The sequence below is a fragment of the Rousettus aegyptiacus genome, unplaced genomic scaffold (genome assembly GCF_014176215.1).
Source record: "Rousettus aegyptiacus isolate mRouAeg1 unplaced genomic scaffold, mRouAeg1.p scaffold_m13_p_1, whole genome shotgun sequence".
In the NCBI taxonomy this organism is placed as follows: Eukaryota; Metazoa; Chordata; class Mammalia; order Chiroptera; family Pteropodidae; genus Rousettus; species Rousettus aegyptiacus.
In genome coordinates this window covers 30,197,902-30,222,694 of record NW_023416284.1, presented here as the reverse complement: position 1 = coordinate 30,222,694, position 24,793 = coordinate 30,197,902, and the positions used below count along the sequence as shown (strand labels likewise).

The 24,793-nt window shown below is 50.9% G+C and overlaps 3 protein-coding genes across 6 annotated transcripts; 2 read left to right on the top strand and 1 right to left on the bottom strand.

The window, feature by feature from the left end:
- Positions 1-1,806: 1,806 nt before the first annotated feature.
- POMGNT1 (protein O-linked mannose N-acetylglucosaminyltransferase 1 (beta 1,2-)) lies at positions 1,807-10,743 on the top strand. 4 transcript variants are annotated; one of them, XM_016159114.2, is made up of 23 exons: positions 1,807-1,927; positions 2,413-2,582; positions 3,166-3,280; positions 3,418-3,536; positions 4,213-4,278; positions 4,369-4,482; positions 5,112-5,229; positions 5,416-5,514; positions 5,673-5,800; positions 6,148-6,218; positions 6,447-6,522; positions 6,717-6,800; positions 6,890-6,931; positions 7,118-7,176; positions 7,502-7,574; positions 7,661-7,789; positions 7,874-7,999; positions 8,966-9,030; positions 9,217-9,261; positions 9,479-9,614; positions 9,878-9,987; positions 10,071-10,184; positions 10,448-10,742. In XM_016159114.2, exons 2-22 carry the CDS (start codon positions 2,463-2,465, stop codon positions 10,156-10,158), a joined length of 1,983 nt encoding a protein of 660 aa, XP_016014600.1. In that variant the 5' UTR covers positions 1,807-1,927; positions 2,413-2,462; the 3' UTR covers positions 10,159-10,184; positions 10,448-10,742. The 4 variants fall into 4 exon arrangements, with proteins under 4 accessions (XP_016014600.1, XP_016014597.1, XP_036089257.1 ...); XM_016159111.2 differs by having other exon boundaries at positions 10,071-10,743; XM_036233364.1 differs by lacking the exon at positions 6,717-6,800 and having other exon boundaries at positions 10,071-10,742.
- A 113-nt stretch (positions 10,744-10,856) lies between these two features.
- On the bottom strand, positions 10,857-24,004 carry TSPAN1 (tetraspanin 1). Its single transcript, XM_016159115.2, has 9 exons — positions 23,929-24,004; positions 17,606-17,741; positions 17,102-17,166; positions 14,449-14,655; positions 14,173-14,247; positions 13,958-14,056; positions 13,722-13,877; positions 13,534-13,617; positions 10,857-13,338 (listed from the first exon to the last, which is right to left on the bottom strand). Exons 3-9 carry the CDS (start codon positions 17,156-17,158, stop codon positions 13,291-13,293), a joined length of 726 nt encoding a protein of 241 aa, XP_016014601.1. The 5' UTR covers positions 17,159-17,166; positions 17,606-17,741; positions 23,929-24,004; the 3' UTR covers positions 10,857-13,290.
- On the top strand, positions 20,806-21,060 carry P3R3URF (PIK3R3 upstream reading frame). The gene has a single exon (XM_036233430.1). The coding sequence runs from the start codon at positions 20,806-20,808 to the stop codon at positions 21,058-21,060; it is 255 nt and encodes an 84-aa protein (XP_036089323.1).
- Positions 24,005-24,793: the final 789 nt, after the last annotated feature.

Sequence of the window (24,793 nt, the reverse complement as noted above, 5' to 3'; positions counted from 1 at the left end):
CCACTGACAGACACACATGCACCCCCAGTGTAGCCACTGCTTGGAAAGTGAAGTTTGTCTGGCCAATGAGGAGCAACCAGTATTGAAGCTGAAGAGGTCTGCAGGGGACAGCTCATGGCTGATCTTGTAAACTTGTGCTTCTTAAGCTTGACAGTGCATACGAATTATCTGTGAATTTGTTAAAAGTGCAGATTACGATTCTGTAAAACTGGGGTAGGGCCTGAGATTCCGCATTTAACAAGCTCCCAGGTGATGGCCATACTCCCAGGACCACACTCCGAGTAACAAGGTTATAGAAGATGCTTCTAAAGTACTTGAATTTTATTCTACAGTCAATAAGGAGCCATGAAAAACTTATGTTTTGGCTTGATTTTTGTTTTTAATCCAAGTAATTCCAGCCCATGGTTACAGAAGGATTTTCAATGAAAAGATAATTACCCCTGCCCTGTCCTTACCCACCTCTAGTCCCATTCCCCAGAGGCAACCACTTTTAGCTATTTTTTTTTTTCTGGTGTTTATACTCATAACTTTGCAGTAGGTTTATACCACTATTCTTTAGTTTTAAACATTGTTTACTGACTTCCTATCATGATAAAGATGGATTTACCTCACTGCTCTGTATTTCACTCTTCCATTGGCCCTATATATTTCTATCATTTTGATTTCATCTAATGTTTACTACCTTTGTAATTTTAAGTAATATATTTTTCTTTAGTAATTCTTGATCCATGGATAACTGTTAACATTTGAGTGGATATCATCCCACCATTTAGGAAGCAGATGGAATATGGAGAGTTCAAAAATATCTAACCGGTCTGGTTTTCTCTATCTCCTTTTAATTAATTCTCCATGGAACAGTAAATGTTCCCTTAAATTGAATTATATTGCTTCCCTGCCTAAAACTGTTCCTTGGCTACCCACTCACTTCAAATAAGCATCACCATCACCTAGAAACTTGCTAGAAATATAGTATTCTGCTCTACCCCAGACTACTGAATCAAAAACTCTAAGAATGGGGCCCAGCCATCTGTATTTTAACAAGCCCTCCAAGTGATTCTGATGCAAGCCAAAGTTAGAGAAACACTGGTAAGTGGAGTGCTGTATATATACTATCTCATTTAACCCTCACAACAACTCTGTAAGTATAATTATTGTCGGGGGTTTATAATTATAGTGCGGGGTTAAGGACGGAATTTGGAGCCAGGAAATTGGGGTTTGAATTCTAGTTCTTCCAGCTTTGTGACATTGGACCTCATTTTATCTATAAGACTGAGATAATAATAATACCGACTTTGTAGGGTTGTTTTGGAATTAAATGAGTTAATATCGTAAAGTGCTTAGAACAGTAACTGGCATAGAGTAAGCATCATATAAGGGTATTCCCATTTCACAGAGAAGGGAACCCAGGTTGAGACGTGAAGTGACTTGCCCAAGGGTGGTACAACCAGGTTTTTAATTCCCCTCAGCCTCCAGAGGCCGCGCATGCCCTAGACCTGCATGCAGCTTTGCTCAAACAAGGGGATCCAGTATCTGTGTCCGAGGCCGGTAGCCTCTCTGACCCTGGGGTGTCGTGTTCTAGTTCAAGGCTCTAGGACTCCGACTCGAGTTGCGTTTGCCACCCGGCAGTGCTGGAGGCGGGGTAGCAGCACCCACCCCTCCCGCCCGCCGCGAAGCTGCGTTGGAGCTGAGGACTCGCGGTATCACGGAATGCACCCCCCACTCGCCCCCGCCACTGCCCTAAGCGCCGCCCGCTGCCCTCTCACCCCGCGGCAGCGGCGGCGGCGGCGGCGGCGGCGGAAGCGGGAAGGCGGGCCGGGCCGGCCGGGGCGGGGCCGCGAGCGGCATGGAGGAGGCGGAGGCCGCGGCGCGCCGGGCCAAGCACTGCGGGCCCGAGAAGGGTCCGAGTGGGGCCAGGGGCCCCTGAGCCGTGAGTGCCCTGGGCCGGGATCCGGGAGGGTTGATGCGGCCGGGGCAGGTCTCCCGAGCACTCCGGCGGCCCTGAGCCTTGGGAGTAAAGAGCTGGGCCAGATAGGAGGGGGCGAGGGCGGGAGGGGGTGGAGAGCTGGGGTAGAGAATGTGGGGAGCCACTGCCCTTAGCCCTCCCTAAGACTGGGAAGGCCTGGGCCTTTGTCTGTTTGGAGGCTGATGAGCCTTGAAAACTGATTATTTGCTCCCTCAACGCCCGGGCCCCTTGGCAGCCCTGTCAGTTCCCCCAGCCCCAGGGGGATTTTCCAGGTGATCTGACCTCCCTGAAGGTTTCCTTCCCAGAGAAGTTGAGCCACTTTCCACAGGCCACACAACAACATGGATATCTACAGGGAAGAATTACTAGGAGGTCCTCCCTCATCTCCCCAGAAGGCATCAGACTTTGGGAGGCACACCTTAAACCATGTGACCCTCTGGTCCCCTCAGTATCCTGAAGGCATGGGTTGGCCAGGACAGTGGTGACTCCCCAATCCAGCATGGACGACTGGAAGCCCAGCCCTCTCATCAAGCCCTTTGGGGCTCGGAAGAAGCGAAGCTGGTATCTTACCTGGAAGTATAAACTGACCAACCAGAGGGCCCTGCGGAGATTCTGTCAGGTATAGAGATGTCCCAAATCTTCTAGGAGCTCCTTTCCAGCTTTTCCCCAGCCTAGACTATGGGCACTGGGAACCATCTTGTCTGCCCCCACCCTGGAAAGTGGCAGTAGGTTCCTAGAGGGGGAACCTCTTTGTTCGTGTCCCTGCCAGGTAGTGGTGTAGGCCTAGAGTTCTGGAATCAGAATCCAAGTACAGCCTCCTAGGCTTCTGACAGAAAGCTGAAGTCTGATCAGGAAGGCTTTGCCCAGGAGCCCATACCTGTCAGGCAGTCAGGGCTAGGACTCAGGTTTTCTCATCTCCAGCTTCGTTATCTGTGACAGGCTCTATCTCTCAGAACTAATTGTGGAGGGGACCAAGGAATTCAGGGGCTCAAATGGAAGAATACAGGAGCTCTGGGTAGGGAGGGGTCAGATAAAGGGGGAAAGGTTGGGGCGGGGGATATCCCTGGAGGAGGTAATTGTGAAACTTGATCCTGGTTGGGGGAGTAGACAGGCCTCAGGTTCTCCCTGTCATCACTGCAACCAGGGCTCTACTTTCAGGAAGACCCTCAGTGATAGTTAGCCAACCCTACACCTCCCCTCAGACAGGGGCTGTGCTTTTCCTACTGGTGACTGTCATTGTCAACATAAAATTAATCCTGGACACGCGACGAGCAATCAGTGAGGCAAATGAAGACCCGGAGCCGGAGCAAGACTATGGTGAGGCCAGGCTGAGGATGGGATTGGTGCCTGTGGTAAGGGGGATTCCCTGGGATCTCACAGCTGAAATAGTAGGCAGATCCCAAAGGACGAGACTACTGAAGAGATTACCTCCATGACCTGTCACATCCCCACAGATGAGGCCCTGGGCCGATTGGAGCCTCCAAAGCGCAGAGGCAGCGGTCCCCGAAGGGTCCTAGATGTGGAGGTATACTCAAGTCGCAGCAAAGTATATGTGGCAGTGGATGGTACTACGGTGAGTGGCTGGTGTCTGGTGTACAATCACTCCATTCTATTCAGGATATGGTCCACTGGCTCTGGGGTCCAGTGCCTGAATGGGAACTGCACCTCTGCCAGTTTCTACCTGTGTGACTTTAGAGGCCTCAGTTCGCCTGTAACCTGGGACTAATAATTTCTACTTGTCAGGATTAAGTGAAAAGGATTTTGAATGTATTATATGTAGTGGGATTTTATCAGAAGTGATCATTAGTATTAGAAGGCAGTTTGTTTGTTTGTTTGTTTATCTTATAACTAATTCCTGGTCCCTTCTTTAGCCTTAGCCTTGTACTGGCACCTGGGGACCTGGAAGTAGTCAGCCTGGCTCTACTTTGAAAGTATCAGTTTGATAGATTGTGATATCTCCAGCATGAGGCAGAGATGGCCAAGGGCTCTTAAGAGCCATAAAAGCTGTTGAGGAGAGGGTTGTAGGAAGATGTGATCACATTGATGGCAGTTCTGTGGACGCTTCCTGAAAGAGGTGGCCTTCAAGCTCGGTCAGAAGACAATTGTTGTAAACAGAAGTATATATAGGCAGAAGGGGAGGTTTCATTTCATGCAGCTGTTTTTTGGTTTGTTTGTTTTTTTCTGAGTGCCAGTAAGAAAGATCTTGAATGAGAGAGTGAAAAGTTGGACTTTTTCTCTCCACCCTTTAGGTGCTGGAGGATGAGGCCCGGGAACAGGGCCGGGGCATCCATGTCATTGTCCTCAACCAGGCCACGGTGAGGTTCTAGCAGTAGGGAACCTAGAGGGTTGAAGCTGAACCCTTCTTCCTGGTGACACTAACTCATGAGTGGTGTGTCCTCTGCCAGGGCCATGTGATGGCAAAGCGTGTGTTTGACACGTACTCACCTCATGAAGATGAGGCCATGGTGCTGTTCCTCAACATGGTGGCACCTGGCCGAGTGCTTATCTGCACCGTCAAGGTAAGTGACTCTGCCCTGTACCCCCAGCTCCATCCCTGGTCATGTCCCTGGGTTCTATGCCCCTATTATAGCACTGTGGGAAGAGCCTCTGGAGGAACGTGACACAAGTTCCAATATTAGCCTTGTCATTTTTATTAATCAAGCAAATTGTTACCGAGCACCTGTTTTGTGCTAGACACTGCTCTGGGTACAGGGGCTACAATGGGAAGCAAGACAGAGTCCCTTCCTTTAAGGAGTTTATTCTAACAGGGCAAGATTAACAAAAAGCAGCCAAATAAATGCTTAATGTCAGGAAATGACAATGTCAGAGAAACAGAGTGATGGGGATATATTTTAGAAAGGGAGCAGAATAAGGGAGGGGAGGAAAAGAGTGGTGGGAAGAGGGCAGAGAGGTAGCAGGGTACAGAGACACAGATTGTGTGGGATTATGGTAAGGATTTATTAGCCTGGTGACCTAGGATGATTCTCAGAATCTCTCTAAGCCTTCAGTTCTCTTATCTGTGAAATGATAGTGACCACAGAAGGTAGTTGTGGTAATTTCATGCACTAATTTAAGTAACAGGTTTTACATGAGGCCAGGTCTTTTGGAACCGTGCTGGTCAAGCTGACCACTTTCTTTGGTCTCCCAGGATGAGGGCTCCTTCCACCTCAAGGACACAGCCAAGGCTCTGCTGAGGAGCTTAGGCAGCCAGGCTGGCCCTGCTCTGGGCTGGAGGGACACCTGGGCCTTCGTGGGACGAAAAGGAGGTGCTGGCATCATAGGCCATCCACCCTATAGTATTAAGGCCTGGGATGAGCAGAACTCCAAGAGAGGAGGTGGAGTGGGAGGAAGATAGAGGTGGTGGGTTGGGTGAAAGTGGTCAGGGAGATGGGAAGAAGGCTCCCAAACTGGAGCCTGGGCCCCCATTACTCTTTACTCCTGCACCCTGCCAGGTCCTGTCCTTGGGGAGAAGCATTCTAAGTCACCTGCCCTCTCCTCCTGGGGGGACCCAGTCCTACTGAAGACAGATGTGCCACTGAGCTCAGCTGAAGGTGGGATTAATGGGGCTGGGCTCTAGGGCAGTGCTTGGGCTGGGGGGTGGGCATTTGGGTCCTCTTTATGGGCCATTATTCTCTTGACTGGGTGCCTAGTGTTCTTTAGACCACACTGGCTTCATGCCCCTATCCTGTTGACCCTATCCTTTTCTCAGAGGCAGAGTGCCACTGGGCAGACACAGAGCTGAACCGTCGCCGCCGGCGCTTCTGCAGCAAAGTTGAGGGCTATGGAAGTGTGTGCAGCTGCAAGGACCCCACACCCATCGAGTTCAGCCCTGACCCAGTGAGTAGGGCTTTAGGCAGTGAAGCTTGGACTTCTTCCCAGTTTGGCAAGGGGCCCTAGGAAAGATCCAGGTTGGTTTTCCCCCACCTTGGCCTGAGAGGAAACCAGGAGTTGAGGATTTACACTGAGCTCTGAAAGACGGGACATCCTGGTGGGTGGGGAAAGGGCAGGCCATGTGAGCAAAGGCCAGGAGTCAGAGTTGGACTGAGTGTGTGGAGGACCCGGGACAGGGAAAACCCTCTGCCTTTCCCCTGAAGTCCTCCTCTTCCCCCAAGGATTCTTCCGTATGTAGGGATCCCAGTTTAAAGAGGGAGTGAGGCAAGACCTAAAAACTATCTCTCCTTCAGCTCCCAGACAACAAGATCCTCAATGTGCCTGTGGCTGTCATTGCAGGGAACCGGCCCAATTACCTGTACAGGTGAGCCTGGGGGTGGGCTGCATCCAGCACTGAACGGGAGGGTGCTCAGTGAGTGGGAAACCCAGGCTCATCTACCTGCAGGAGGAACTCTTGAGGTAGGCAGAAAGGCAACAGACTAGACCCGTTCACATATATGGGTGAACATGGGGAACGTAGGCCTATCTATAAGCACAGGGGAGCCCTGAGTTGGGGGGACAAAGAGGCCTAACCCATCCCTGGGCTTCCCAGGATGCTGCGTTCTCTGCTCTCAGCCCAGGGAGTGTCTCCTCAGATGATAACAGTTTTCATCGATGGCTACTATGAGGTGAGTGGGGCTTGGGGGCTTTGAGCTGAGCAGAACACAGGGCTTTGGGTACCAGGTAGCAATGATCACTGAGGACTGGCAAGGGAGACAGCCATGCGAGGGCTGTGAAATGTGGAGGGCTTGGCATGTCAGAGCCTGCAGAGGTGGGCAGGGAGAAGGCGGCTGACAGGATGACCAGTGGTCATGCCCTTCAGGAGCCGATGGATGTGGTGGCACTGTTTGGTCTGAGGGGCATCCAGCACACTCCTATCAGCATCAAGAATGCCCGCGTGTCTCAGGTACTGCCTAGGCAGGGATGGAAGGGGCAGACACCTGGCCCCACTATCCACCCCAAAGCTCATGTGCCCTATTCCTATTCCCCGCTCAGCATTACAAGGCCAGCCTCACTGCCACTTTCAATCTGTTTCCGGTGAGTAGTAAGGACAAAACTCTTGGACTTTGGGAGGGAAAACAGGCATAAAATTTGGTCGTCATATATAGCAAGCTTTTCTGCTCTCTGGGCCTCATCCTCCTGATCTGAGAAGTGGGATGGGCTGGAGGAAACTTTAGGTGAGAAAGGCCCCCTTGGGATCACGTTGTATTCCTCCCCCTGCAGGAAGCCAAGTTTGCTGTAGTTCTGGAAGAGGACCTGGACATTGCCGTGGATTTTTTCAGGTGAGGGGAGTGCCCCTCCATGCAGCTCCTATGAGTTGCATGGGGTCTCTTTGCTTGACTGGGTCTCCAGGGGAAAAGGCAGCGAAATGTCTTGGAGAGCTTTCTGGAGGAAGCAATCTCAAAAATGGGGGAAAAGCCTAAGCAAAGGTAGGATGGCAAGTGTTGGGCTTGAGTAGAGAGTAGAAAGGGTGAATGGAGACAGTGGGATTTGGGGGAGGGGGAAGGAGGCATGACTTCTGAGTCCCGTCTTTAGCTCTTCCCTCATCACTGAGTGACTGGGTTTGTCCTTGCCCCTCCCTGAACCCCTGGACGCTGCCTCTCTTAGTTTCCTGAGCCAATCCATTCACTTGCTGGAGGAGGATGACAGCCTGTACTGTATCTCTGCTTGGAATGACCAGGTAGGCTGAGTGGCCAGGGGTCAGTCAGTTGGGGAGTGTGTAGAGGCCCCGAGCTAATACCTCCCACCATGGTTACCTATCCCTAGGGGTATGAACACACAGCTGAGGACCCAGCACTGCTGTACCGCGTGGAGACCATGCCCGGGCTGGGCTGGGTGCTCAGGAGGTCCTTGTACAAGGAGGAGCTTGAGCCCAAGTGGCCCACACCAGAAAAGGTGCCCTGGCAGGCTAGGGTGAGTGCATCGGGTTCCCCCACTGACTCAGAATCTCTTAAGCTTCGTAATCTTGTGCACCCCCAGCTCTGGGACTGGGACATGTGGATGCGGATGCCTGAACAGCGCCGAGGCAGAGAGTGCATCATCCCTGATGTTTCCCGATCCTACCACTTTGGCATCGTGGGCCTCAACATGAACGGCTACTTCCATGTGAGTGGGAAGCAGGGATGGTGGGGAGTGGGGCACAGTATTGTAGACAGGGCAAGAACATCGACTCTGGTGCAACCCCAGCTCTGTCACGTCCTAGCCATGTAACTTTGGGAAAATTACTTATCTTTTACCTCAGTTTCTTTGTAAAATGAGAATTAAAATACTATCTTCCTCATAGAGTGTGAGGTTATGAGCTTTAAATGAGTTAATATATGTAATATGCTTTGAATTGTAAGTGTTATATAAGGGTTAGTTGGTATTATTTTTATTTTTACTATTCTTAACACTAGACTGTGGGTGTGGGGAGGGTATTTCTGCCACCAAGCACTTATCCAGCCCCGCCAGCTCTTTCCTCTCCTGTCCTTGCAAGTGCTGGAGCCTAAGCCTTGGTCTGAAGTAAACAGGGAGGTCCTTAGGTCTGTACCCCCCACATAGCTGTGTCCAAAGGGCCACTCCACAGTTACAGCATGGGAGACCTTGAGACAGCTCTATAGGAAGGAATGGACAGCTTCTTGCTTAGAACCTCCTAGAAGCCAGAAAGGCCTACAGAGGCTGACTGATACAACACCCACACTTATCTGCCTGAGAGGGGTAGGCATTTACCTCAGGTCACTCTAGTACCTAGTCACAGCAGCTTCCTCTCCCAGTCCAGCCTATCCCTTTGCTCCCCACCCCCAGCAGGACCTGTTTCTGGCTTCTGTGGCTCTAGGACAGCAGGCCCAGGGAGAACCACTGAGGACAGGGGCTTGCTCAGGGATCAGTGTGGACATGAGCTCTCTGGCAATGCTTGAGTGCAAATTAAAGCTATTAAGAGCCTGCCAAGGATATTGCGAAGAGGATGGGGAAGGCAGGAAAAAATTAGAATGACCTTATAGGTCCAGGACTTCATTTATACATGGCGGGTTAGTGGGCAGGTGAGGGCCAGACAGTGTAAGTCCCTGATTTTCATCCTCACATCCACTCCAGGAGGCCTACTTCAAGAAGCACAAGTTCAACACGGTTCCAGGTGTCCAGCTCAGGAATGTGGACAGGTGGGGGCTGGGGACAGGGCAAAGGGGAGGATATCTAGGAGGCTTGATGACCAGTATTTGACAGTCCCTTCCAACTGTGTCTTTACCCTGGCCCTGCTGTCTACCAGTTTCCATGTGACCCCTTGCCCTGCCCCTGGGACCTGAGGGGCTGCCTTCTCCCCTGACCCAGTTCTTCCTCTCCTTCAGTCTGAAGAAGGAAGCTTATGAAGTGGAAGTTCACAGGCTGCTCAGGTATGGCCTAGGGCAGTAAGGATATGTGGCCTGGAGTGAGAAGTAGTCAAATACTGGGGGTCTTAACCTCATAATTTGTGGGGCCCACTACAAATGAAAATCAGGGCCCCTTGTTCAAAATGATAAGAATTTCAAGATGGCAACAGCTAAGCATGGGCCTTATGTAGTATACCCATGAGCTGGGGCATCATGGCCTCTCCCCCACCCCCTGCTGCAGTGAAGCTGAGGTTCTGGACCACAGCAAGAACCCTTGTGAAGACTCTTTCCTGCCAGACACAGAAGGCCACATCTATGTGGCCTTTATTCGAATGGAGAAAGATGACGACTTCACCACCTGGACCCAACTTGCCAAGGTGCACCGATACCATACCTGCCCCAGAAATAACCCTCCCTCAAAGATACAGGGAAGCTTTGTTCTAGAATCTTTTATCTCAGTACCTATTGTTTATACTCCCAGAACCCCTCTTTCAACCCCATGTCCAAACCCATATTCTAGATGATGTTACCTCTTGCAAATTGAGGAGGCTGCTGAGGAGGGGATAAGGGCTTGGCTGAGTGTCTTCAGTAGCCCCTCCCCACAGCTCTCTGACCCATGCCTCTCCCCCTCCCCCACCAGTGCCTCCATATCTGGGACCTGGACGTGCGTGGCAACCACCGGGGCCTGTGGAGATTGTTTCGGAAGAAGAACCACTTCCTAGTGGTGGGGGTCCCAGCCTCCCCCTACTCGTGAGTGACTTTTCTGCCCTTGGAAATGGGAGACTAGTGGGATTAGGGGATAGCTAATGACCTCACCCCTATTATCATCTCAGGGTGAAGAAACCACTGTCGATCACACCAATTTTCTTGGAGCCACCCCCAAAGGAGGAGGGAGCTCCAGGAGCTGCAGAACAGACATGAGACCTCCACCAGGACCGCAAGGCTGGGTACTGTGTACCCTCAAGCAGGCTAGCTCTTCACCCCATCCTGTAGGATTCCGTAGATACTGGCAGGGGTTGGGGCTGGTTTGTTTTTAACATGAGACTTAATTACTAACTCCAAGGGGAGGGTTCCCCAGCTCCGATGCCCTTGTTTCTGAGTTGGAGGTCTATTTATTTACGTCCTTGTTGGGGAAGGGCAGGATAGTACCTGGGAATCATTGGGATCCTTGGGCAGCTGATCCTGCCCTGTGTGTACTCCTTCCTCCCAGGCTTGGCTCAGAATCTAACCTATTTATTGACTGTCCTGAGGGCCTTGAAAACAGGCTGAAGCCTGAAGGGCCTTGATTCCTTTATGGACTGGGGTGCTGCCTTGAGGATGGGGCTGGCTCTTACTCAGGAAACTGCTGTGCCCAACCCCTGGACAGGCCCAGCTGGGGCCCACCTGCTGATGCAGACTCACTCAGAGACCTTCAGACACTGAACCAGGCCTCTTCTCAGCCTCCTCTTTGTCCAAGTTTCCAAAGCTGGATAAGGTGGTCATTGATTAAAAAAGGAGAAAACCTCTGGGGATGTCTTGTGATTGTGTGTGTATGTGGTGTGTGTGTGAGAGAGAGAGGTGGGAGAGAGAATGGCGGTGGTGGATGATGAGTTTTCCTCACTGTCTTCCACAGGGTTTATCTTCCATTTGGAGCCATTTGGCCACCAGGGGATGCCCAAGTCTTACACTCTTAAGGTTTTTCCCTAGGCTCCACCCTTGGGCTGAGCCTGACCGCAGCCCCACATTAGTTGTGGCTGAGCTTGGAGCAGCCACCCCACGCTCCTTCCCTACTGTTTAACCACTGGGCTGTTCCCTGCTTAGCTTGTTGGCCAGTCACCTGCCCCCAGAGATGGAGCAAGAGAGAGTAAAAGGTGATACTTGGGGGTGGAGAGATGATGGGAGGACAGGTGAGTGTAGTGGGGTTAGGGTGGGAAGGAACTGGGTAAGAGGAAACTGGGTGGTCATCACTCAGGAGGCTAGGATTAGGCTACAGATAGAGACATAGGAACAAAGATTTCCGTGACTGTTAGGGCACTGTATGCAGATTCTGTAGCTGGGCATTTTTTTCTGGAGAAAAGCCATGTTTTCATTAGATTGTTACCCAGCCAATGATCCAAAGAGGTTAGAGACATCTAAGTTAGGTAGTCATAGAGGCACCAGAAAATGTATGGGAGTGTCCAGAGGGAATGGATGAGATAGCTCAAGGTAGGGGAGGTATGATGTTTAAGGGGTCTGTGAAGGACTTAGGACACCTCTTGAGAAGGAGTCTGCCTGGTGAGCTGCTATAGAGCCTTGCCCAAGGAGACAGGACCTGACTGGAACTCCTAGCCTTTCACCAGCTCTCTGCTCTTACCTCCCGCCCCTACGACCCTTCCTGTTCCTGGAACTCAGCTCTGAGATGGTACAGGTGGTGTGTGGCTTAGACGTTTCTCAGCACCTTGCCGCCTTCAGTGTTTGCTGGAGCTAGAGATAGTGCTTGAGGCGGGCGCCACAACAGCCACGTTGAGGAACAATTAGTCCATGATGAGGCGGAGGCCCGCCCTTTGCAAACAGATCAGCAGCCTCCATTTGGCACCTAAGGGAGGGGTTGTGTGTGCCAGGTACAGTAAAGTGGTGTAGCGGGGAGAGGGGCTCATTGCTCTTCCTGCCTGACCTCCAGCAGCTCCTAATCTGGGCCTCACAGACCAGCTTTCAGGCACTATATGGTTCTGGCCAGGTCACTGTACCTTTTTGGGCCCAGCAAGGGGTGATAATTCTGGGCTGCCTTAGAAAAACCTAGGAAGAAGGATTTGGGGGTCAAAGGGAAGCAAGGAGGACTGGTTTGCCAGATTGGGCTTTGCTTGGCAGACACCATAGTTTTTTTCCATGGGCTCCCTCCTTAGTGCTATCACTCCTAGTTGAGCAGCAACCATATTCTGTGTCTGGGACATTCTTGCCTGGTAAATCTGTCACCATATCAGCCAAGACCCCACCAGGCTCTGGAATCAAATGGCCTGGACCCAAATCCAGGCTTAGCTCTTTATGGAAGGTCGTGGGCCTGGAACAAGCCACTTGGCTTTTCTAGGCTCTGTTTCTGGAGCATGGAGGTGGTTAAGACAAAATAAGAGATCAATTTGTAGAGCACCAGGCAGGCCAAGTCTGAGAATAAATGAACTTTCTGAAATCCCCGAAGCAGGGACAGTTGTAGGGCTTTGCTTGAGAGGGAAGGGTAGGCAGCTTACATCCTCCAATGGAGGCTGCCAGGGGGCTTCCCAGAGCCTAAAGAGTAATCCTCTCCCACTGCCTTGGCAATGTCTCCCTGCCCCCACTTGGGCACAAGCTTGTTATTTTCATAGCTTTCTGGTCCAGTGCCTCCAACCAGGAGTGGGTAATTTCAGGCCAAAGTCCTCGCATGTGACAGGAAGGCAGACTGGCCTAGCCCCTACTTTCTCCCTCAGTCCCTTCTTGAGGAGTCTGTTAGGTTCGCTCCCAGGCCTGGAATCCAAATGAAGGGGAGAAAAAAGCCACCTACCTCCATCTCACCTCCCTTCTGCTACCTTCCCAGGGGCCTGCTGAGTCGCCAGCCCCACAGGAATCTGAGGCCAGTTTAGGCAAGATGGGCCCCTCCCCTGCCAAGGATACACATGAAATAGAAACCTTTTAATTGGTTTATAAGTTCTGAAGTGCCTTCTACACATCCGCCAGTTACTGCTAACTTTGCATATGCCCAGAATATAAGGGTGCCTTCCTCTCGTCCCCCAGTGGAGTACTGGGATCACCAAGAGCTCCCAGGGGTCTGAAGGAGTATCAAGGGTTTAAGAGACAAACTGGAGTAATGGGCAGGAGAACTGGCTACCTTAGAACTGGCTCTGGAACAGGTGGGCCCCAACCCTACCAATGGAAGGCAGTCAGGCGCAGCCTGAAGGGGTTGGTCTCGACTTGGTCCCAACTCCAGAATAGCAAAGCCGGGCCTGCCCTGGCCCAAATGACACTTAAGATCCTGTCTCCACTCCGATCACTGCTACTTGGCAGTCAGTGCCAAGGTGCCTCTTCCCAGTTCCTGTGTGGCAGCAGCAGTGGTGGAGGCAGAAGCACTTATTTCAAATTGCAGTACACATACATGGACACAGTCATGGAAGCCAGCTGGTGGGGAAGGAATAGGAAGAGATGAGGGGACATGATTCGGGAGTCCTTAAGTTTTGGTCCCCTGCCCCCCAGACACCCTACATGAAGCTCTGTTAGAAGTCTGTCTCTTCCAGGGAGTCCTCAGAGATGGGTCAAGCAGCTTTGGTCTAGTGGGGATATCTTGCCCACTGGATATCCTCCTCACCCCCTTACCTCCAAGCCTCCTATTCCAGCCGCCACAGCACCCACAGTGACTGCGTTGGTTCGGATTTCATGCAGAAGCTGACTGAAGCAACCCTTGGGGGAAGGAAGAGAGCATCTATAGTCAGTAGCTGCCTCCACCCCTCCTTTAGCACTCTGAGGCCATTAAAGCAGCCCCAACCTTCCATGCCAGCCCACACCTGTATAGTCTTATTCTCAGCCTTCTCCTTGGTGCAGGGTTCCGTGGCTGTGTCATCAACATAATCAAAGCAACAGTATGGGGGAAAGGTCTGATTCTCAGAGAAGTAGGGAGAGCCCTCAAAATCCGTGTAGTTGTTGAAGCCACAGCAGTTGAGCTGGAGACAAGGAGGGGAAGGGAGTTAGTGGGGCTTTGCTTCTTCCTATCCACTCCAAAATCTCGCCCAGCCCACCTTACCCCTTTCATGGTGGTGTTCCACACTTGGGTGAAGTCGCTCTGGGAACCGTAGTCCTTCTTGATGGCGGGCACTACCAGCAAAGTTAGGAAGTGCTCACCCTGGATGGAGCAGGCCAGTGTTTAAGGCCTGGTAGAGAAGGTGGCCATTCACAGGCCACAGCCCACTCCCAAGGCCTTGTCCAATCTTACCACCTTGCCCCATCCCCGTTACTCACCATGGAGGTATACACCAAGGCAACCACAGCAGCTGCAACCTCAGCAATGAAGATGATGAGAAGAAGGAGGAAGAACTGAGTGGGGAACAGGGGTCCAAATTTTAGGGAGAGATGGTCCTTCATGACTTGCTCACCCTAACCCACCCCTGTAAAAACGAGGCAGGGGCCCCTCTGCTGAGGCCCCTGCAGTCCAGAACAGGGTTTGGGGATCCCCAGGGTCTGGTGTCAAGGGTGAAGGGCCCCTGGGCCATGGTTATGGGGGTCAGTTTGACACACCGTCATGAGGGCACACTTGTTCTCAGCTTGAGCACCGTAACAGCCCAGGAAACCAAGAGCAAAGATCAGAGCACCAGCTGCGATGAGGAAGTAGCCCACGTTGACAAACTGCATGGCGCTGGACGACAGTGGCCCGAAGATCTTCAAGAAGGATGACCCATCGACTGACACCCAGATGCCCACTGCCAACAGGGCCACACCACACAGCTGGGGACAGAGAAGCAGATCTTTAAACAGTGCTGGCAAGCAGTTCCCTACCACACAGTCCAGTCAGGAAGATAGGAGACAAGAAACTTCCCCTTTTATTGGCTAAAGAGTCTTAAAAACATCCTGTAAAGAGGAAAAACATCCTGCAGAGCCAAAAGGATGGGACCTGGGATACCTGTAGCCAGCACCAGGCCACACGCCTAAGCAGATATAAATGAGATCGGAGGTTCCTGAAATATTCCCCTGGGGTGAGGGGTAGAGAGGGTTTCCCTCACTGCTCCCAGGGTCTTGCCACATAGCTAGGAGAGAAAACAGGCAGATGAGCACCACCCCCTTCAATTTCCTTCAAGGGCTACTGCTGCCTGGAACACTGTGCTCTGATAGGTGAGAACGTTAGGGCGGTAGCATTAGGCAGGCTCAACAATCGCCATAGCAACGAAGGTGTGGCTGAGGTTTACACCTGTTCTGAACTTTGGAGAGGCAGGTGGTGAGAAGGAATGCCCACCCTGAGGCCCCATTTGGCTTCCTTCCAAGATTAGACTCCAAGCCTGCCCTTCATTCTGCCCAGACTTCTTGTAGAGACTGAGGCACCAGAGAGTACAGCCAGAGCTCTTAAAAGTTCTCTAGTTCAACCCCAAACCTCAGAAGGAAGCTTGAGGCCCAGGAGCAGGTGGGCACTGCCCAGTTCCCAAAGAATTTAAAGCAAAGCTTTGCTAATCCAGAGCTTTAAAAGTTGAATCAGCCCAAGACCACCCTTGGTGCCCAGTTCCCACTTTGAAGCTATAGAAACCGAGGCTAGAGCCAGGAGTAAGGTGGACAATTGTGGCTGGATCCCAAGCATGTCTGCCTAAGAACAGAAAGCTGGGCTTCCAAACTGCAGAGTCAAATTTCAAGAAGTCCGAGCTCTGCCCTGCCCTGCCCAGCCTGGCAAGGCCTGGGCAACAGAGACCATAAACTAAACCGGATTTGCCTTTAACTCCCTAAGGCCAGAGCCTTTGCTCTCCCAGTCTCTGGAATCTTGTTGCCTTCTCCAGATACATGGATAAAAACCAGTTCTCAGAAGAAAAAGAAATGCCCAAGGTACAGCCCACATCAGAGTCAGAGTGTTTACCCCAATGCCAGTTTCTCTGAATTAATTCATCTACACATCACGTCTCCACTTACTCGCCTTTTCCTCACTCTAACTCACTCTAATGTGGCTCCAAGGCCTCTGGTGACAACCTGTGCTAAATCTGGTGGACACCTCATGCCATATCCTACTTGATCTCTCTGCTATCACACTCTCTTTGTTTCCCTCCCATTGCTCTTTCTCCACTTGCTTCCTGGTGGTCATTTCTCTGCTTACCCCTTAGAAGTTGGGCGTCTCAGAGTTCACTCTCTCTCCCTGAGTGCTCTAAACCACTCCCATGGCTTCAATGACCACCTCTGAGCACATGGCTTTCAAATATCTATGTCCAGTTCCCAACTGAGCTGCAATCCCATCGGGCACACAGCTGTCTGTAAGACACCCCCACGTAGTTCATGCTGGAGACATGGGCATCTTCTCCGAAACTTCTGTCTCCCTTGTCCCTTCTTCCATCCCGCAGCCACCATCCAAGGGCTTTCTCCTTTGTCCATTTGTCCATTTCTTCCCATTTCTGCCACCATCTCCAGGATTCATGCCTCATTGCTCAGCTTCCTCAACACATGCTCTATGCAATCTGTTCCTGGTTTTCTGAACAATATCTGATTTTATTGGCTCTGGGCCTTTCTGCATATTTTAAACCTCCTCATGCAGGACAAATCCCCAACTTCAGCTATTTCCTCCAGAAAGTCTACTCTGACTAGGTGGAGTTTAAGACCCTCCTGCGGACTCCCATAGCCCCTGTGCTAAGGCCAGAAATACTATGTTGTGACTATCTGCCTATCTGGCCTGCTGGACCTGGGATCCTTCAAGGCAGAGAAAGAGCTTGCTCACCTGTCACCCCAGCACTCAGCACTCTTAGGCAATAAAAGTTTGTCAACTGAATAAGGGCTCCTTGAGACAGACCCTCTGCTATGAGGTCTCTGGACCTTATCTCCTTTCAGCTCCCCATCATACAGAGGCCACTGAATTTTATTTCATACTAGGTGACCTAGGGTTAACTCCTTTCTCTCTCTGGGCCCCCTAATGTGTATAAAAAGGGAGGCTAGTTCCTGGTAGCCTGTCCTGCCCTGTCCTGCCCAGCCCTAAATCTGTGCTAAAACTTCCTGGAAGGGAGGGGATACCCCTAAGCGTCTCTACTCCAACTTATGTGGCAGCCAGGCTGCTACCGGGACCAGAGGTAAGCATTTAAGACTTCTGCACCCCATCATAAGGGGAAACCTGCAGGAGAGAATCTGGGCACAGCAGTCTCCTATTCCTCAGGTTAGGATCTGTGACTCACTCCCATAAGGAGCCCCAAGAGCCCACAACCTCCATACTTACAAAGATGAGAAAATTGAAGAGGATCATCATGGTCTTAATGAAGCTGTAGCAATTCATGGTGGATCCTGGGAGGCAGAAATGTGTGAGTTAGAACCTTTTCCCCTTGCCCCTGCCAGAATTGGCCCTGGGCCTGGCACTGGACCCAGACATACCAGATTCTAGCATCTTTGACCCATGTATCACCAAGCTTCCCCTGCATCTGGACTCTAATACCTGAGGACATTTTCCACTTCTTATCCTGACACCTCTACTTCTCTGTACTACCCAGGCCCTCTACCAGCACCTGATACTGAGATCCTAACACCCCAATTTCTTCCACTGGTACCCCAAGCCCAACTACTGGTCACTCCATGCCCTTCCCTGTCACCTATATATATCCTAGAAGCCTCCCCAAACCAACCCTGGGCTCTTCTAGGATCCTCCCCATGGCCCTTCTAGCTCCCCAAAGCTGCTTTCAGATTGATTCACTTCATAAAATAATCTCTATCCTATGCCATCACCTACCTGTTCAGGGCTCTTGGTAGTGATTTCTGAAAGAAGGATCTGCTGAAGCTCCAGAGGGGACAGACAGCTCCAAGGAACTGCCACTGAGTAAGCTGGCGGGAGATGACGAAGCTTGCTCTCACACACCACTGCTCACCTGCAGGTGGGGCAGGTGTTTTAAAGGCCGCCTTCTACCAGCCTGCCCGCCTGCCCCACCCCAGCCAGTCGACCTCCTCTTGCCCCTGCTGCCCCCTGCTGCCTGGAGATTTGTCCCCACAACCAACCACAGGATCAGCAGGCCTCCACTTGACAATAGCAACCTAGGGCAACAACCCTCTTGATCTGAAAAGGGAGAGAAGTCTGGAGGTGGGGCAAGTGACCCCTGTAACTTTGATGTGCCCTCTATCACATCAGTGCACATATGCTTCTTACCTTATATTTGCAGATACATTCATATACACCCCACATGCTCACACATCCGCCCAAGCTGCCATCTACATATTAACATGCAGATACATATATAAACACCTACTGGTACTTATGAGTGCACACACACACAGTCACGCACACACACACACTATCAAGGAAATGACCTAGGTTGACCAGTTTCTGCCCCTCCTCTGAATAGCAAACAGCTCCTAATCCTCTTCTGTCCATAAAACTTCAAAGTCTCCACCTTTCCTTTCTTATCATCTTTCCTACTCACTTTTCTCCCTCCCCACCCTTTTCTCTTTCTCCCTGCCCCCACCAGCCCCCGCCTGTCTTCTCTTGGCACTCTCTATACACCTCTTCCCTTTCAGCCAGCAGGTGGCACGATGGGCCCACAAAAGCGTCACTACCCAGTTCTAAGGCTCTAATCCCCGTCCTCATTAATCCCTCAGGGCCGCTGTCCCACTTCCCACTCAGGCATTGCTGGTGGTGAGGTGCTGGGATTCTTCTGGCTTTTGAGTCATTCAGACTAGGTACTTAAATCCTGGTTCTGCTGCTTATTAGCCGTGTGACTCTAGCGGCATTTGTTTGTTTGTTTGTTTGTTTTTAGAGAGAATTTTTATAAGTTTGTTTGAACAAAACTGGTGACATTTGCTGGGGAGCAAGATCTCAAATGCTCCCCCTGGGGGCATTTCTTAGACTGGGTTTTAAGCCTCTTTTCCTTAGTTTGTATAGAAGAATAGTTACAAGGCTTTAAAAGATTTTCTCCCTACTCTGGGATTTAAGGAAGTGACCCACAGAGTAAGAAGGCCAGAGTGTGGAAAGTCATAGCCAGAGGGGTATGGCATGGACAGAGTGGATTTAAATCTTTTTTTTTTTTTTTTTTTAATGGAGGAGGCAGCTGAAGAGACAGGAGAGATAACATAATATTTGTACAGATCATGTTTTAAAAACATTACATATATAGTAAGCCTTTTTTTCCCCCCTTCACAACAATCTTATGAGATAGTCTCTTTTTATCCCCTTTTGCAGTATGAGGAAACAGAGGCACAGAAAGGCTAAATTTTTGCCATGATCACACAGCTTGTAAGTGGCAGAGCCAGGATCCACCCCAGTCAGTTTGGTGCCAGAGTCTACATCTTCACCACCAAGCAGACTGTCTACCTTGAGGGAAGCTCTAAGAAGGCAGGAGGAGCTGGCTTTCAGAAAGAGCAGGGAAAGAGGTCTTGGTCTGGGACTTGAATAAAAAGATGGCCAAAGGCATGTGAGCTTATAGGTATAGTGGCTAGAAGTTGATGGGAGCAAGGTCATTTTCTAAGACTGAGGATGGCAAGAGTAGAAGCTGGATGGGCAAGAGGTGTGGTGCCATTGAGCATGGTGCTGGAAGCCCTAGTCTCCTAGCTGGCTCCTGTGGGAAGAGAGAAAAGATAGAGGCTGGGAAGGGGGGTTACAGGTGAAATAAGAGTTAGAGGAAGAGGGGGCTGAAGTGTAGAGGGAGTAGGGGCGAGTCCAAAGTTCCACAAGAACTCATTGGAAAGCCTGGCTGAGCCGTTGATGTTCTTGTCTCCTACAAGAAAAGAGATAAAACCACGATTGGAATGTTTTACATCCCTTGGGGACCTAGCTGTTTCTCCACCTGCACTGATTGTCCGCATGGCTTTTTCTTTCATCTCAAGAAGAATTGGAACCAGGTCACGTTTATCTGTGTCCCCAGTGTCCAGAATATATGATGTTGTAAGTGAACATTTCCTGAACGATTGAATGAATGAATGCAGAATAGTAAGAGATGAATGTCTGGGCTTTGGATCTTGGCTGTCATGGATTCGAACCCCTGCCTGCCTCTAATTGTGTGATTTCACCTGAGCCTCAATTTCCTTATATGGTCAATCCTCATTTTTCACAGAATACATATTTGTGAATTTACCTACTCACTAAAATTTATTTGTAACTCCAAAGCAATATTCATGGCACAGCTGTGGCTATTCATGGACATGGGCAGAGCTGCAAAAAATTTGAGTCACCCAACTTGCATGTTCTCAGCTGAGGGGGAACATTTCTCATTTCAGCTCTTATACTGTAAACAAGTGTTCTTTTTGTGGTCTATTTAGTATCACATTTTTTGCATTTGGGAGCTTTTTGCTGGTGATCTTGCTGTTTAAAATGACCCCCAACATACTTCTGAAGTGCCATGATGTGCCTTATGGAGGAAATAACGTGTGTTACATAAACTTTGTTCAGGTACAAGTGATAGCGCTATTGGTTTCAAGTTCAATGTTAATGACTTGACAACGTTTTTTAAATTAAAAACACATGAAACTAGGTGATGTACTGATTGATCACTTGAGGAGAATGTTATGACTGGAGGCTAGTGGGAATCTACCACCATCAATAACAAGAATTGACTCTATATAGATTAGGACTAATGATAGAATCTCTTTGTAGGGTTGTTGTGAGATTAAATGAGATGTTTGTAAGGTACTGTGTTTGGCACATAGTAAATGCTCAATAAAAATTGTTACTATTGTTAATGTGGATGAATGAGAAAGTGAAGGAGTGATGTTCCCCTACTCGTGGTTCTTTTTCCAAAGTGGCCGAGCTGAGGTTTTCTGGCTCTTGGGCTGGACTGACCTATGGAGAGAAGAATCGTGAGACAGCCTGACCTCTGGGGAAGAGCTAGGGACCAGGACCTGTGATAAAGAGCCCCACCCATATACAGACTCTGTGTGTCATAAAGACCTCAGCGGCCCTGGCCAGCAGCACCCTCAGACACTCTACAGAAGCTCTCTGTGCCCATGGGGCCTTCTCAGCTTATCCGTGCTCCTCGGCCCCGGGGCTTAATTTCCCCCTACCACAGGCCAGGTGTGGGCTGGCCTCGGCCCAGGTTTCCCAGGATGTTCAAGTGTAGCCGCAGAAGGTACCGGCAGAAAATCCGAGGCCCAGCTGCCACCACTACAGCCACCACTGCAGCCACCACTGGAGCCACCATGGCCAGGGATAGCAACAGCAGTCACACTGTCACCATCGTTGTGTGGATCCTTCCACTGTAAGGTTAGCCAAGGGCCCTGAGCCAAGACTTGGGGTTGGAAAAACGGGGCCACTGAAGTTTTTCCCATCTTAGTCCCGCATAGGCACTTTAGGGGACGTATGCTCTGTGAAATATCACCCCAAAGGTATGGAGGGATCTTCATGGTAGCCATCCTATAGGCTGAGATCCTTAATGGAGGATGTATTGGCTGGAAGTGGAGGGCTTGGGGAAGTGGGTGAATCTAAGAGCAGTGGAGCTCCCGGCACTGCTGCCTTCCTCACACTCTCCTTCCTCTCCTCAGTTCTCAGACGCCTCTGTCAAGCTGGCAGCTCTCTGATCCTCTAGAAATGCTCAGAAACTAGTCCAGAAGCTTGGCTGGCTCCGGATCTGCATCTCCTAGGGGCCGTGGGTGGTGAATAGCAGCCAAATACAATCATTCCTGCTCCAACTGCCTACTCCACTCTGAGGTGCTTCCAGCTGACTCTGCAGGGTATGAGGGCAGGGACAGGCTTCCATGACAGCAGCAGAAATCACAGTTAGACAGTAGAAGGAAAGGACAAGGTCAGCAACACACACCATCTCCTCATCTTTGGCTTCAGCTTTTGATCTGCCCTCGGAGGTAGGGGGCCTTCCTGCCTTGCACTCCCATCTGCACAGGGAAAAGCAACACCATAGACATCTTGGAACTTATAGGGAGCCAGGTCCTTGGGGAGGGAAGTAGAGGCATAGATCAGAAGGGGTTAGGATGAAAGATGGATTTCGCTACTTGAGTGTAATCCTGTGAGTGCTCAAGATTGGTGTATATGGCTCTGTGAACCTGGGATAGTCAGCGTGTAGGTGCAGCTGCTGGTGTGTGTGTCTGACATCAGAAAAATGGGAGTATTAAATGAACATGTGGCTGAGTGCACCTTTGTAGTCAGATGTGCCTCTGTGGCCAGCTGTGTGAGTTAAGCTGTGTTTGTGAGGGTACGGGTGTACAAGAGAGACACACTGGCCCTGCTAAGAAGAATAAAGGTCACCAGGGGCATGTGGGGGGCAGCCTGAAGGAGGAGAGCATTGCTTCTGAGAGTACACCACCTTCGGCACCTCAGCCAGTCTCTGAGGTCAGTGTTTTCCAGGACTGGCCTTTGGGGGGTGGGGCGAGCCTGAATTTGAATCCAGAAAGGGGAGGGTGCTAACCACTGTGGACTGGGGATTTTCCATTTGGAGTTCTGTGTGTGAGCCCATGTGTCATTGGGTGTAACTGGGTTTCTGTAGACTATGTCTCCCTGGCATTGTGTCTCAGTGACAGGAAACATCGTGAGGGACCCTGTCTCTAATGTGTCACTTTATGCCCGGGTTAGTGTGTGTCCCAGTGTCCCAAGATCTAGCTCTAGTTCCAGGGCTCTCTTCCCTGAGGTTTGGGTGTTGGAGTGAACCCTGAGACTTTTGGCTTGGTGTCTGGGGTTCAGGAAGCCTTGGAGCGAAAATGAATTGTGTCTGTGTCCATATACTCCAAGGCTTGCCAGAGAATAGGACCCTGAGAGGAGAGGAGGGACAGAGAATCCACTAACACTTCATGCCCAGATAGTGCTGGGTGGGCTCTGAAGCACCACAGGGTATTGGGAGGGGGGCGTGCTGAACCTCAGTCAGAGCTGGAAGGTGGCTGGGCTAGTGCCCAAGGCCCACAAGGAGGCCCATACATATAGACACATGACACAATCAATGAACACATGCAGGCATGTAAATATAAGTGGATTTATATACATATAGGCACATAATGCAATAAATACATGTACGTGCAAGTACATGCCTATAAACAGATATATGCACAGCCACTCCCCACATGACACATGTGACATTCACATGCCTATAAACATTCATGTACCTAGACACAAGCACACAAATGTATAGACACATACAATATATTCATGCAAACCCAGGCACACAGGTACACATACACATACATGCAGATGCACTCACCAGACTTCCCTGCCCCTGCGGCCCTGGGACCCAGAAGCCTCCCTCCCCTTTGTAAGTGTGAGTGTGTGTGTGTGTGCGTGTGTACATATGCATGCCCACACTTGTGTCTGTGAGAGTAAGTGTGTATATGTGTGAGTGAGTGGGGTGCTGAGCTGTGGGAACCCGATGACATCATCTCTTCTGTCTATTTTTAGCTTGCTCTGCAATGATGGCTCCTCCACTGCCCCTCCCCCTCCAGGCTCCCACCTCTCCTCCTCCTCCAGACTCCCAGAGGCAGCTGCAGACAGAGGGCACCCACCACATCCCAGTCTAGGTGACCCCCTGGATGATTGGGGACAGAGAGTTCAGTCTCTCCCATCCTGCTAGAGCTCCCTGGAGACTGAGAACACTGGGCTCCCAGGCCAGAGGAGGAGGCTTGGGCCATGTGGCAGCCTGGAGCAGGGGCCTTGGTTAGGTGAGCTAACCTGGCTGGTCTCCAGCTTCTGGAGTGCCTCTGCTTTTGCTTTTCAATCTGAAACTCTGTCTCGGTCAGTAGTGCCTGCTATGTGCCAGGGAGGGTGCCAAGTTCTAGAGAAAAAGCAGTGAGTGAGGCAGCGGGAGTTGTTACTAGTGGGAGTTACAGCTCAGTGAGAGACATTAAACAGATCACACAGACATTTGCACTAAATTGTGGTGAGGGCTCTAAATGCTGGTAACAAGGAAACTTAGTTTGGGATGATGTTCTCTCTTTCGGTCTCTTGCAGAGATGACCTAAGGAAACCAGGAGGGCACACACCCTTCCCTTGCACCTTTCACTCCAACACTCACACATCCAAAATACCACAGAGCAGGGCTTTCTCCCACATCCTAGGCTGCGCTCCTGACACTGTACCAATCCACCATCCAAGTGATGCCCCACTGCTATATCTTTTCTTTGGAACCTACTCACAGTTGATCCCTGGGAGGTAGATCTTTATTCCCCAACAATAGGTGAGAAAATTCCCAGAGACGGGCAGCACTGGACCGAAGGAGGAAGTGGTGGTAGCACAGATGCAGGAGGAGCAGGGGGTGTGGTATTAGGAGGGGAAGGGGAAAAAAACCGATGGCCTGAGGGGTCCATGCCTAGAGAAGTGTTTTCTGCACCAGCCAGCCACCTCAGCCACAGAGTTCGTCAGCTTCAGCCAAGCCCTTGGGAGCTGGAGAAGGGCTCTAGACAGTTCTGGGGAGGCGGCCTGGGAGCAGGCCCCTCCTATAGCCCAGAGTCTGGTGAAACTGCCATTGGCGGAGCATTATGTAATACTGAGACGTTTTGGAATTTGGGGAAACAGCTCTGGACTAAGACAGGAGCCTAGAATTCCAGTCTTTGTTCTGCCCCAAACCCCAGCATGATCCTTAGAAAGTCCTGCTCCCTTTCTTGGCCTCACTGAGCCCTCCCAAGAAGGAGCCCTGGAGGTTCAGGTTTCCCAGCCCTGACTCCTACCCCCTGGGTTTTCCTGGGAGTCTGACTCAGGCAGGGGAACGTGAGTCAAAGGGTAGGGGCTCAACCAGATTGTCCCCAGGGCGCCAGGCTGGAGGTCCCTTGTCACCAACCTGTCAATGGCCGGAAGCCCAGCTCCAGCCCCACAATGCAATACTGGTCACCCCACCCTTACCAGTGCCCTCACCCACATCCCACTTCCTGCCTCTGTTCCTTCCTCACCTTCAGGGAAAGCTGCACAGCTCCCTAGGGAATCTCCCATATCTCCTCCACTGGCTCTGTGCCCAGTGCTTAACCCTACCTCCCCCCTGCCCATTTGGCCAGGCTAGTCTCCCAA

Bases quoted from the DNA above. Each gene is read 5' to 3' on its own strand.
- P3R3URF (XM_036233430.1), top strand. From the start codon at position 20,806: ATGGGGCCTTCTCAGCTTATCCGTGCTCCTCGGCCCCGGGGCTTAATT.
- POMGNT1 (XM_016159111.2), top strand. From the start codon at position 2,463: ATGGACGACTGGAAGCCCAGCCCTCTCATCAAGCCCTTTGGGGCTCGG. The intron at 3,281-3,417 runs GTGAGGCCAGGC...ACATCCCCACAG, and splicing joins GGAGCCGGAGCAAGACTATG to ATGAGGCCCTGGGCCGATTG. The intron at 6,219-6,446 runs GTGAGCCTGGGG...TGGGCTTCCCAG, and splicing joins CGGCCCAATTACCTGTACAG to GATGCTGCGTTCTCTGCTCT.
- TSPAN1 (XM_016159115.2), bottom strand. From the start codon at position 17,158: ATGAATTGCTACAGCTTCATTAAGACCATGATGATCCTCTTCAATTTT. The intron at 14,656-17,101 runs GTAAGTATGGAG...CTCTGTCCCCAG, and splicing joins TCTTCAATTTTCTCATCTTT to CTGTGTGGTGTGGCCCTGTT. The intron at 14,248-14,448 runs GTGTGTCAAACT...TTCCCCACTCAG, and splicing joins ACAAGTGTGCCCTCATGACG to TTCTTCCTCCTTCTTCTCAT.